The sequence below is a fragment of the Fusarium keratoplasticum genome, chromosome 1 (assembly GCF_025433545.1).
Source record: "Fusarium keratoplasticum isolate Fu6.1 chromosome 1, whole genome shotgun sequence".
In the NCBI taxonomy this organism is placed as follows: Eukaryota; Fungi; Ascomycota; class Sordariomycetes; order Hypocreales; family Nectriaceae; genus Fusarium; species Fusarium keratoplasticum.
In genome coordinates this window covers 2,241,694-2,254,402 of record NC_070529.1, presented here as the reverse complement: position 1 = coordinate 2,254,402, position 12,709 = coordinate 2,241,694, and the positions used below count along the sequence as shown (strand labels likewise).

The 12,709-nt window shown below is 55.6% G+C and overlaps 5 protein-coding genes across 5 annotated transcripts; 3 read left to right on the top strand and 2 right to left on the bottom strand.

Moving 5' to 3' along the window:
• Positions 1 to 31: 31 nt before the first annotated feature.
• On the top strand, positions 32 to 1,107 carry NCS57_00066300 (Ribosome production factor 2-like protein; the record flags this gene model as incomplete). Its single annotated transcript, XM_053050746.1, has 2 exons — positions 32 to 105; positions 159 to 1,107. The coding sequence occupies exons 1-2, from the start codon at positions 92 to 94 to the stop codon at positions 1,105 to 1,107; spliced, it is 963 nt and encodes a 320-aa protein (XP_052919261.1). The 5' UTR covers positions 32 to 91.
• A 1,073-nt stretch (positions 1,108 to 2,180) lies between these two features.
• On the bottom strand, positions 2,181 to 3,766 carry NCS57_00066200 (uncharacterized protein; the record flags this gene model as incomplete). The annotated part of the gene is made up of 2 exons (XM_053050745.1): positions 2,181 to 3,590; positions 3,698 to 3,766. 2 exons carry the CDS (start codon positions 3,764 to 3,766, stop codon positions 2,181 to 2,183), a joined length of 1,479 nt encoding a protein of 492 aa, XP_052919260.1.
• A 1,233-nt stretch (positions 3,767 to 4,999) lies between these two features.
• Positions 5,000 to 6,773, top strand: NCS57_00066100 (Phosphoacetylglucosamine mutase; the record flags this gene model as incomplete). Its single annotated transcript, XM_053050744.1, has 2 exons — positions 5,000 to 5,863; positions 5,916 to 6,773. Exons 1-2 carry the CDS (start codon positions 5,105 to 5,107, stop codon positions 6,771 to 6,773), a joined length of 1,617 nt encoding a protein of 538 aa, XP_052919259.1. The 5' UTR covers positions 5,000 to 5,104.
• Positions 6,774 to 9,356: 2,583 nt separating this feature from the next.
• Positions 9,357 to 10,622, top strand: NCS57_00066000 (Cystathionine gamma-lyase; the record flags this gene model as incomplete). The annotated part of the gene is made up of 1 exon (XM_053050743.1): positions 9,357 to 10,622. One exon carries the CDS (start codon positions 9,357 to 9,359, stop codon positions 10,620 to 10,622), a length of 1,266 nt encoding a protein of 421 aa, XP_052919258.1.
• Positions 10,623 to 10,973: 351 nt separating this feature from the next.
• NCS57_00065900 (uncharacterized protein) lies at positions 10,974 to 12,666 on the bottom strand (the record flags this gene model as incomplete). Its single annotated transcript, XM_053050742.1, has 2 exons — positions 10,974 to 12,343; positions 12,402 to 12,666. 2 exons carry the CDS (start codon positions 12,664 to 12,666, stop codon positions 10,974 to 10,976), a joined length of 1,635 nt encoding a protein of 544 aa, XP_052919257.1.
• Between the last annotated feature and the right edge of the window lie 43 nt (positions 12,667 to 12,709).

Here is a 12,709-nt window from a genome sequence, read left to right as displayed (position 1 = left end):
TTCTCGTCCTGTTCTGCGAGACGTCGCAGCCAGCCAACCTCCTCAAGAAAGCCTCGTTATAGCAGGACATCTTTCACCACAACACTTCAGGATGCTCCGCCAAGTGTATGCTCAATCGCACCCTTTTGAGTACCTCGCAAGCTAATTTACTCCTCCAGCAAACCCCGCAATGCCCGCTCCAAGCGGGCGGTCGAGAAGCGCGAGTCCAAGGTCAACGAGAACCCCAAGACGTGCCTCTTCCTCCGTGGAACGACGTGCTCGCAGATTGTCCAGGACGCCCTCAACGACCTGCACCAGATGCGCCAGCCGCTGGCAAAGAAGTTCACCAAGAAGAACGCCATCCACCCCTTTGACGATACCGCGTCGCTCGAGTTCTTCTCGGAGAAGAACGACGCCAGCCTGCTCCTCTTTGGCAGCAGCCAGAAGAAGCGCCCGCACACCCTGACCTTTATCCGCACCTTTGGTTACAAGACCCTCGACATGCTCGAGCTCTACCTCGACCCCGAGAGCTTCCGTACTATCGCCCAGTTCAAGACCAAAAAGTTCGCCATCGGCCTGCGCCCCATGCTGCTGTTTGCCGGCACCGCCTTTGAGAGCCCCGTCTCCAACGAGTTCACCCTCGCAAAGAGCATGTTCATCGACTTCTTCAAGGGCGAGCCCAGCGACAAGATTGACGTTGAGGGTCTTCAGTACATCGTCTCCATTAGCGCCGAGGAGAGCACCGGCGAAGGCGACGCCAAGCCCGCCATCCACCTGCGTGTCTACACCATCAGCACCAAGCGAAGCGGCCAGCGCCTGCCGCGCGTCGAGGTCGAGGAGATTGGCCCCCGCATGGACTTCCGCGTCGGCCGCATCCGCGAGGCCGATGAGTCGATGCTCAAGGAGGCCATGAAGAAGCCCCGCGGTACTGAGGAGCGCACCAAGAAGAACATCACGACCGACGCCATGGGTGACAAGATTGGCCGCGTGCACCTGGGCAAGCAGGATCTGAGCGAGCTGCAGCTCCGCAAGATGAAGGGCCTGAAGCGCAGCCGCAAGGAGAAGGAGGAGGAGGAGCAGGACGTGGTCGAGGAGGACGAGGAGGATGCCAAGAGGATAAAGCAATAGATGTGCGGCATTGCGGGCTCGGAGTTGGGCGTCTGGGAAAAGGTCCTACCTAGGAAGGCCGTGTCGATTTATTATGCACGAGCGACAACTCGTCATTACTATTCTTGTCTCTTGTATCTATCATCTAGCTGCGACGACACAAAGATCATGTCTTTCGGCGATTCAACGTGTTATTATCCGACATGCCCAATATCTTGCGTGCCTGTTCCGCTGAAAGCAAGTCCTTGTATCGCAATTGAAGTACGATAGGGAGTAACAAGAGTAAGCCATCAAGACACTTCATCTTGTGAGCCTAGAAGCATGCTGAAAAGGGCCAGCAAACCCATAAAAGTACTATGCATTATGTCCATGGTATCTCGCCTAGTAACGTGCTATATGACATGACTCGACGATGGGTATGGGATCCGTCTCCGTCTATAGGCATATACATAAAGATGTTCGCCCCAGTGTCCCGAGTAAAGAGCTATTCCATGGCGAGGCCTCGAACTCGCCTGGAAGTTCGTAGAGGTCATGATGAGGACGATGAGATGATGAGCTGTGACCTAGACTTCTCAGCCTTAAAGCCCAGCTTGCTCCACAAGGTTGACCTAATGCTAACGCACGAGGTCTCTCTCGATAGAGGAAGCATCCTCGTCCTGACGTACCAGAAAAACGCCTTCACCGCACCTGATTAGGAGGATTTTAGAACTCCAGCCTGGGGCGGTATCCGTTCCCAGACGAAGAGGGATATGATCCCAAGAAGCGCCATGACCCAGGTACCGTACACCCCCTCGTTCAGGATTCTGATAAAACTCCAAACCTATGCACCAGTATCCCCATCTAGGGAATAACCCGGGTGTATATAAACGAAAGAATAGATAGCCGTGAGTCGTAAAAACGTTGAATTTGAAGATTTTCCGTCGGCTCCCACCAGAGTTGAAGCCTGGGTAGGCCGCCCAGAACAGTATCCGCTGCGCTCATGATTAAAAGAAAATATGTTGCAAGACTGCCGATCTGATCTGCTGGACGGGGCTCAAGACCAGCTTCAGTCCCCAGAGCCCCTGTCTTGGCCTCGTGAGCATGAGCCCACCCCCTCAGTCCGGGGAGTCGGGCACGATAAGATCCTCGTCTGGGATTGGAATAGGAGGCTGCACATGTGATTGGTTCAGCATCCCGGCAAAAAGCTCGATGTGCTGGACCATGGAACCAACAACCTCTGACTGATCCGGAGCCTGCTCCTCCAACTCGGTGCCCCAGATGTCCTGCGGTATTGTGCTGCCGTCAAGCAGGGCAATACGAATGGGCCATTCGAGATGGCGCCACCACTTGGAACCAGGCTCGAACAGGTTTACGAGGCCCATCACCTCTCTCCGAGATACATCCTGTAGCCACCAGACATTGTCCATTCGTTTTAGAAGGGCAAAGAAGCAGGCAAGAATGGCGAGGGCGCGTGGCCGCTTGGCATCCACCAGGTCGACATATCTCCTCGAAACTGTTGCTGGAAAAGCCAGCGCAGCAGCTGCGTGGTAGTTCTTGTGAGCCCAGTTGAGGACGCTAACAGCATGCGAGTACGCCTGAGTGGTAGCAGCGACGTAGCGGGGATCTTCGTTCATGAGCTCGTCTGCTAGCCCTTCAAGCATGTGTCCAAAGTAAGAATCGGGTGAGCGCGGATTTAGGTTGAGCTGGAAACTTGGCTGAGAATCGATCACGACCTTGACGATATCGCTGTGGCAAATCCACTGCCAGGAACTTGCGACCACAGTCTTGACACCTTGGAAGGCGTGAAACCAAGAAAGGGGGGGCGTATATCTGCTTATCGAGTCACTGGGGTCGGTATCTCCGTCGTCCTTAATGAAGAGGCGAGAAGCACTCGCTTGGAAGGCAATGAGAGTCGCGGTAAGGAAAAGTGCTTCGGCATTGTCGGCGGTGATGCCAGCTTCCAGCGATGCGCAGTAAGCGGAAAGTGAGGATGCTGAATAGGCATGTGAGGCGCGCACCAAGCACTTGTCGTCAGGGGCCATGGAGCGCAGGTGAAGTGCGGCGACGGAGAGAATGGCGTCGGCGAGATAGGTCTTGCCATTGCCGGAGAATGCCATCTGAGGCACAGCACGTTGCCAGATATCCTCAGCGGCAGGGGAGTTGGTCAGGAGGGTTTTTGACGTGACGTTTGTATAGTGGTGCATGAGGCGCAACTCGAGCATTCTGTCGCCATGATTTGGATCGGATGTTGCCGAGCTTATTGACGGTTGCGAGTAAACAGAAGTTGGAGGAGAAGGGTTTGGCCTTGGAACCCTGACCGGACTTGAGGGGGCACGTGGACGCGTCAAAGGAGTCCTGGGAGCGTTGATTGTCGCCGAAGGCGAGGGAGTTGGTGCGCCGATGCTGCTCTCAGCGCTCACAGTAGGCGTCGCGGCAGTGAGCTGTTCGAGGACATCGGGATTACTGAAGTCGCATGGGACGCCATGCTTGGCGCAGTTGCCGCATCGCGGGTGGACTTCATCGCACTATTTCGGCACAAGAGTTTGATGTCAGCCCAGATGTAAACAAGCGGAGCCCGGATGGATACTGGAGGTTTGAGGGATAAGCATGAGTCCAAAGGTCTGCGCCATACCTTGATCTTCCTATTCTTGCACCTGCGACAGCCCGCGCGAGACTTTTTGTGAGAGCGACGAGGCGGCATGGTTGACTATCTTGAAGCGGACGAGTACAAAGGGGGGGTAAGGGAGACGAGATTTTCACGTGTCGTCACCTAGCTCTCAGAAAACAACTTGAACACACGGACTCGACCCTGGATGGTGAGTTCAGTCGCAGCATGGCCGCAGAGGCAGGAGGCCTCGGGTGCGGTTAGCTGGGGTGAAAGGGGAGGAAGCAATTGTGTGTTGAAATTATTCAGGTGAGAGTTCCATGACGCGCACGCAAACACTGAGAAAAAATAAAGGTCGAGACAAAAGAGAGAGAGAAAAGCGTCGTAGGCGAGAAGGCGTGGTTGAGCACGGTTGTTTCTGCCTGCGTGCGCTGCTGAGCTGAGCGAGCTGCGGTGAAGGGGGAGATCGGGTGTTGGCACTGGTAAAGATGGATTACAAGTTGAGGATGGCACGCATGGATGGGGATGGGATGGGGATGCGCATGGAGGGGCGGTCGGCAGGGCAGCCAGTGAGGGAGCGAATGGGAGAGAGGCTGCACTGCCACAGCAGGGGTACTCGCAACGCAGAACGGACGAGTCGGTGTCCATAATGTTGACGACTTCGGCGCCGGAGCATCCATGTGGAGCAGCAAATTGATGCTGGTGCTGCTTGTGCCCTTGTAAGCCCTTGTGTGTCCGGGTCTGCGTTAACCACGTAGACGGCCAGGTGGACTGATGGGAGCAGCAGGCGGGAGGCCGGGCCGACAGGAAATGTTGAGCATCAGAGCATCAGAGAGAGAGAGACAAAGGGAATAGCAAAAAGAATGTCGGATATATTGCACGCCAACAATGCGCAGGCCGTCCGGGGGTGGCCCACGGGCGGCTCCTCAAACCATGACATGACAGCTCAAGGGACCCTCGAGCTCTGGGTCCCTGCTGCCCAGAGGACGGCAATTGCACACAATGGAGTTGTAGCGATTGGATGGGATGGATGGATGAGAATTGCCACGAGAGCAATCGACGTGAAACTGGGACTCTCCCCTCCCGCATTGAGGCGTCCTGTCCCTTTGTCGGATATTGCGTGGTCCGAATCGTATCATGAGGTCTCTCTTTTTGGACGACTCGAGACATCCAATCAGAAGGGGGCATCTCGCCAAATCTGTTGCGCCGCCGGGTCCATGGTTGTTCCGATCCTTTCTCTCTGCACCCCCACCTTGAGGTCCTGGTCATCTTGAGCTTACTACGTAGCACTCCATCGAGCAGGCTCGAGAGGCTCCATACCGCGCTGAATCCATCGTAAGCTGTGTCCTCTTCTTCTCACCTTTCTCACACCTCAGCTCTCGATTCATTCACCTCCTTGTACCATCCTATCTACGCAAGACCTACCTCCGTAGAATGGACGGCCAGATCCTCGCTGCTTCTGAGAAGCACCCTATTGTGCCCAACCATACTTACAAGTATGGCACTGCGGGGTTCCGCATGAAGGCTGACCTTCTCGATGGCGTCGCCTTCCGTGTCGGCCTCCTGTCGGGCCTGCGCAGCCGCAAGCTCAATGGCCAGGCCATTGGCGTTATGATCACCGCCAGCCACAACCCGGCCGTTGACAACGGTGTCAAGATTGTCGACCCCATGGGCGAGATGCTTGAGCAGGAGTGGGAAGCCTACGCTACCCGTCTTGTCAACTGCCCCTCCGACCAGGAGCTCCTCGACACCTACAAGGCCCTCGCTGAGCAGCTCAAGATCGATCTCTCTGCCCCTGGCCGCGTTGTCTACGGTCGTGATACCCGTCCCTCGGGCCACTCCCTCGTCGCTGCCCTCGCCGATGCCTTCGAGGCCACCTCGACCGAGTACACCGACTACAAGATCCTCACCACCCCCCAGCTTCACTACCTGACCCGCTGCATCAACACCGAGGGCACTCCCAAGGCCTACGGAAAGGTCAGCGAGGCCGGTTACTACGAGAAGCTCTCCGAGGCCTTTGTCCGCGCTCTTCGCGGCAAGAAGCTCCAGGGCCAGCTCATTGTCGACTGCGCCAATGGCGTCGGAGGCCCCAAGCTTACGGAGCTGCTCAAGGTCATTCCCCACGACGTGACCGGCTCCGATATCAAGGTCGTCAATGACGATGTGCTTCGCCCTGAGGTTCTCAACCTCGATGTAAGTCTAGCTTCAACTCTGGTACAGATCACAATTGCTAACAGCGTCTCAGGCCGGTGCCGACTACGTCAAGACCAAGCAGCGAGCTCCTCCCAGCCCCAAGCCTATCCCTGGTGTCCGTTGCTGCTCCCTCGATGGCGATGCCGACCGTCTGATCTACTACTGGATCGACCCTGACACTGGCTTCTTCATGCTCGACGGCGACCGTATCTCGTCCCTCAACGCCTCCTTCATTGGCGACCTCGTCCGCTCTGCTGGCCTTGCTGATGACCTCCGCATCGGCGTCGTCCAGACCGCCTACGCCAACGGTGCTAGCACCAACTACATCGAGAAGCACCTTCAGCTCCCTGTGGTCTGCACCCCCACCGGCGTTAAGCACCTGCACCACGTCGCCTGCCAGTTCGACGTCGGCGTCTACTTTGAGGCTAACGGCCACGGCACCGTTGTCTTTTCCCAGGAGGCCATCCGCGCTTTCCGCGAGACAGAGCCCCAGTCACCTGCTCAGAAGGATGCGCTTGAGACGCTGGCGGCTGTCAGCGACCTCATCAACCAGACGGTCGGCGACGCCATCTCGGACATGCTCATGGTGGAGGTCATTCTCGCTCACAAGGGATGGACTCTTAAGGACTGGGCCATGACCTACACTGACCTCCCCAACCGTCTCGTCCGCGTCGAGGTCGGCAACAAGGACCTCTTCCAGACCACGGATGCCGAGCGCAAACTCAGCCAGCCCGCCGGTGCCCAGGATGAGATTGACCAGTGTGTTAGGAAGTACACCAATGCCCGTTCCTTTGCCCGCGCCAGTGGCACTGAGAATGCATGCCGTGTGTACGCCGAGGCTGCCACCCGCTCCGAGGCTGACGAGCTCGCCAACAAGGTTGCTCAGATTGTGAAGCAGTTTGGCTCTTGAGCGGACTCGCCTCGCCTCGTAGAGTGGGTATGAATTATGACTGAATTGCTGTAGACGAATAAATGAAGAAAAAGGGTGCAGTTGGGCTCCACGCGCAGACCCAGGTTTCCACACTCACTCTCGGATAAGGCAGAAAAGCAGGAGGATAAGGCATCAAGGCGTCAAGCAAGCAAAGGCGCGCATCGCATCACATCGCATCGCATCATGTCTGAGTGCAAGTGCAAGCAAATCCGGGGAACGTTGGACTTTGCTCCATATGTCTCATCTCGAATCTGTGTTGTGATAAGGGCCTCATAAAAAAAGCACATCTCATTTTAGATAGACCAGCCGCCATGGATGTTTGTTCTAGAATTCACCCGGCCCCCGACTTGTCCATTACGGGAAGCCGAGCACCCTCAGATCTGCTGACCCGAGACTATGACGGCGACTCGCCTCTCCCTTGACGACACGAGCAATCACGACATCGATCTGCAAGGAACCGGTGCTCCCTTTTTTGGCAGCTACCTCGGCGTCTGAGTTTTGCGGGGGAGTCAGCAAGAAAAAATACTACGTAGTAAAAAAGAGCACTCGTTATTCATCATGCTGGCTTGTTGTACTCCCACACTCTGACGGAGGTTGTTCACACCACGACATTCCCTGCACGGGAAGTCGCTCGTGGATGCTATTTGCGGATGCCGACCAGGCCCGTATCGCCCATGCCATCCATGATTTCAAAGCCAATTTCTGCTCGGGCGTGTTCCAGGCTGTGACGAGAATAAACTCGCAGATCTACAGCAGACGTCAGTGTAGCAGGGTACAGTAGTAGGGCTACAGTACGCAAGGGCGTGAGCTACACTACAGTAGGCCATGGAAACCTCCTGGTGTCCGAGTTGCGGTTCAACTGTCCTGCGCAGATTCCCATCGTCCATGATACGAGTCACACGCATGGTACATACCGATGCTTCTCTCTCACCGATCACAGCTGGCGTATTATCTGCCTTGTTCTTACATAACAAGGCCGACCTTAGTAATGCAAGTCCAGCTCTCTCTCCTCCAACATTCCCCTCGTGGCTATCCGCCTCTTGCACACACCAGAGCAGCTCCTACAGATAGATGCATCATTCGGAGGTATCTTGTAGGTACACACACGCCCCCTCCACCATTAGCCCGAATGAGCCGCTTCTGCCCGCCACAAAACGGACGGAGTTCTCTATTCGCGCAGGGTCATGTTGGTTCCGCAAGGACCCTTTGGATGAGGGGAGGAGAATTTGACTTGAATGTACTCGTGCCCGGCACGGACGGTGAGGCGGTACAAGCCCTGGTGCTTGGCGTGTAAATAAGCAGCTACAGATCAGTTGCATTTGTCATTGAGTCCAATTGAGCGACGGACCCGGTACCGCCGCCGTCGTGTGTGTGTCGATTCATTGGTTTTCCTCTCGCCCATTCACCTGACGGCGGGCTGGAGGCATCACGGTGGATAATTCCCTCCTCGGCCGTTTTTTCCTAAATCCGCACCCCTCTTCTCGGGTCATGACGCCAGCGACGAATGACGACTTTTGATGAGGTGCGCCATCGAGCCATCCAGACCGTACTCTACATGTACTCTCTAATCTTTCCAAAGCAGGGGGGAGTGAACCCCGAATGGACGGTGAGATCTTTGTTGAGGTGCGCCGCGGATGGTGACATTGGCTCGGCGCCGGGAGGAGGAAGAGTCATCAGCCTCTTTTCTTCTGACTTACAAATTGTAGTAGACATGGGAAGGAATGGAAACAATAGAGAAGACAATGGATTCAATTGTGTAATCAATCATACATGAAACGACTATTTAGACACACGAGAACCCAGTTTTTTTTCTTTCCTTCGTGGACCCTTTCGATGAATGATTCCACAATCTTGGGCTCTTTCTCAGATCCGTAATCCGATACAACCACCACCATCCAGGTTGTTCAAGTACTTGGATACACCGAGAGCCGATAACCGACGATAGACCAGCACCTCATTTTTCAGCGCCTGAGTCGCCAAATAATTTTACTTTTTTTTTTCTTCTTCCTCCTCTTCACCTGCATTGTCATCTTCTCTCTTTGCTTTTTTCCTTCGAAGCAATCATCCCTTGCTGCAAAAGAAGAAAAAAAAGTGCTCGTTGACGTGATCGTCAAGGTTTAAGAATTTGAAACCTTTTCCCGAACGAACGAACGAACGGCTTCCCGTGCCTCTGGAACTCGGACCCCCTCGCTCCGTTAACCGCCTTTTGCGCATCATCTCGACCCGGGATCGCGTCAAACCAAGGGAAACAAAGGAACCGCCGCCGGTTTGCAATTGGAAAGCCTGACTTGGCCGCATTAAGAAGCTGCTCTTGGCCTCGTTGATATCCATTCCCGACAGGGGGGAAACACGGCATAGCAACCTATCCATACAAGTTTTCCTTCTGAGCCCCGCTACCTCCTCCACTTACCCCCGGCGCCCTCGCTCTTGTCGAGTTCATATATAACAGCTGGTCCATCAACTCAGCCCTCTGTTCCTGTTCCTATTCCTCTTGCCTCTTCACCTCTTTCTCTCCTCTCCTCTTCAACCGACATACATCTATCTCCTTCCAACAACAACATCATGTCCGCCATCCCTCTCAACTCGGACCCCGTGGCCACCCCGCCTCGCCCGCCGTCCCCCGTCCACGCCTTCGGCACCCTCGCCGTCCACGCCGGCTCCCCACACGACCCCGCTACCGGCGCCGTCATCGAGCCCATCTCCCTCTCCACCACTTTTGCCCAGACTGCTGTTGGCAAGCCCGTCGGCGAGTACGAGTACTCCCGCTCCGCCAACCCCAACCGCACCAACTTTGAGGCTGCCGTCGCCGCTCTCGAGCACGCCAAGTACGCCCTCGCCTTCTCATCCGGCTCTGCCACCACTGCCACCATCCTCCAGAGCTTGGCTGCCGGCAGCCATGTCATCTCCGTCTCTGATGTCTATGGCGGCACCCACCGTTACTTCACCCAGGTCGCCAAGGCCCACGGTGTCAAGGTCACTTTTACCCCTGAGATCGAGATCGACATCACCGAGCACATCACCGACCAGACCCGCTTGATCTGGATCGAGACCCCTAGCAACCCGACTCTCCGTCTCGTCGATATCCGTGCCGTCGTCTCCGAGGCCCACAAGCACGGCGTCCTTGTTGTCGTTGACAACACCTTCCTCTCCCCCTATGTCCAGAACCCTCTCGACCTTGGTGCCGACATTGTCGTTCACAGCGTGACAAAGTACATCAACGGCCACAGTGATGTCGTCATGGGTGTTGCCGCCTTCAACAGCGACGAGCTCAAGGCCCGTCTGGGCTTCCTCCAGAACGCCATTGGCGCTGTTCCCTCTGCTTTCGACAGCTGGCTCGCCCACCGCGGTCTCAAGACCCTGCACCTGCGAGCTCGTGAGGCCAGCCACAACGCGACCGCTGTTGCCACAGCTCTCGAGGCCTCGCCCCTCGTCATCGCCGTCAACTACCCCGGCCTCGACTCTCACCCCCACCGACACATCGCCAAGAAGCAGCACCGCGACGGCATGGGTGGTGGTATGCTGTCCTTCCGCATCCAGGGCGGCCACGCTGCTGCCGAGCGCTTCTGCCAGGTGACAAAGATCTTCACCCTCGCCGAGAGTCTGGGTGGTGTCGAGAGTCTGGTCGAGGTCCCCAGCAGCATGACCCACGCCGGTATTCCACGGGATCAGCGTGAGGCGGTGGGCATCTTTGACGACCTCGTCCGCATCAGCTGCGGTGTCGAGGACGCCGAGGATCTCAAGAACGACGTCCTGCAGGCCCTCCAGAAGGCTGTCGCGGAAACCAAGACCAACGGTGTCAACGGCGTTAACGGTTCCAACGGGCACTAAGCGTGTGTGTGCTCGGTATTTCTGGAGTTATGCTTCTTTAGATGACCTATGACGACATTTGATGAGATTTGTTTTCTTTTGTTTGAAGATGCCATGAGGCATTGAAACCAAAAAAGAGGGTGATAAGGACTTTCAACAAAGTCCCGAGAGAGAGCGGGCATTCATATAGCGACAAGGGTTAAAAAAACGGTGCGATTTGCATCATTTCTGGTATTGGTGCTTGATAATGGCAAGCTACCTAATATTATCATTCAACTTGACAATCGTCTATAAGCGCGCCAAGGTATTTGAACTTGCCAACCGTGTAACTCCATGCGATCATGTGTGTGTATGTATGTGAACTGTGACTCGTCAAATCGTTTCTTCCTGCTGCTCGTCTCCTGCAGGGATGCTGAAAAGGTTCTCAGTGAACTCGTTCGCCATGCTGCTCTCGGTGGACCACTCGTTGCGCCGCTGGTGTATCTCGTTCATGCCTTGACACGCTGTCTCGGCGATGTAGTGTAGCTCGTCGAGTGTATTCGAGTTGCAGTTTGGGAAGACGCCGTCGATGCTCCGCTGCCACTCCGACGTCGGATTCGCAATAGCCGTCTGATATGCATTTGCATCATATTCAACCACCCCAAGCGCACGGGTCCGAACTCGAAGGTCGTGTACGAGGCTGTCAAAGTGAGCGTCTGCGGGAAGATATTCGACAGGATCCTTAGTAGCTGTCGTGGGTTGGCGGATGCCCATCACAACCTCGACGAAACGCTGAGAGATGCTTCTGCCAAGACCGCAGGGGTCAATGAGGTCAAACTCAGGGTGGGTAGGCATGTCTTCTCTGAGATAGTGATCGTAGGCCAGGAAAGATGCTCGACAGACCCTCAGCTGTGGTGTAGCGCATCTCAACGCCATGGCGATCCAATGGCAATCCTCTCCGGGTCGCTGATTCGGCATTCCTACCCAGAGGACCTTCTTAGAGTCCTCATTCCAATCCCTCGACTGCTCGACTTTGAGATATACCTCGTTCAGGTATAGCTCTTGAAGCGTGGGTCCAAAGTTCTCTGCTGTCCGAAGGAAAACCTCTGGGCACACCTCAACTCTCTTGAGCTCCAGACATGTCAAGTTGGAGAGGATGATGTAGGGAGCGGGCAGCGATTTAGCAAGCCACTCCTCGGCAGGCATCTGCCAGAATTTGGTCTGCTTCAATCCTCGTGGAGGTCGGTCGTCATGGTCCATGCCTATCAAGCACAGACTCTTGAGCTCCTCCGCATTCTCAACCAGGTTCCAGAGGCACGATCCAAATAGGCCTACGCGCTGCGGGTCGTTTTCGTGTCGTCGTAATGTGAGGACGAGATGTTCCAGCACCTCTAAGACTCTGATAATGTTCATGACATCGCTTGGGTTCATCCACAGGTGGCATATCGCGACATCGGTCACGTTTTCTATGACCAGAGTATTGAGCTTGGCCGAGTCCTCTTCGGATCGCTGAGCAAACGCCTTGAGGGTGTTGGCCAGGATCATGGTGGCGGCATTGCAGTGGCGGCCGACGAGCTGAAAGGGGAGGTTGAGACGTAGACGGTCGACGTCGCGGCAGTAGAAGAGCATCTCCTCCACGGTGCGGTAGTAGTCTATTTCCGTGAATGACGTCTCGTTCATGCAGTACTTCTTGTGTAGCGTTCGACAGAAGTCGGTCATGGACGGGACCCGTGCGAAAACTGTATCAAGGAACTCGACCTCGACTAGCCAATCATCCATGTCAGCGACTACACATCCAGAGACACGACGGCATGAGCTTACGATCATCTCGCAGGACCATCAAGTCAATGTAGAGACTCTTGCAGTGGTATCCAACCGTCTGGAGCGCATCCATCTGTGGATGCGGCACGCCGCTCGTCTTGCTCAGGCGCGAGAAATCCAGGTCGAGGGTCCGGCAGGCAAATGGTTTGAGGATCTGGTCGAAGACGCGACAGACGAGGCGAAGCGAGAGGACTTTGTTCTTTGGGCCGAGGAATACGCATTGTTGGAGGATGGCATCGATGAGCTCTCGGGGTAGTTGATCCATAATGAAGGCGTCGGTGAGGTTCGACGGGAGACACGAGATGCAA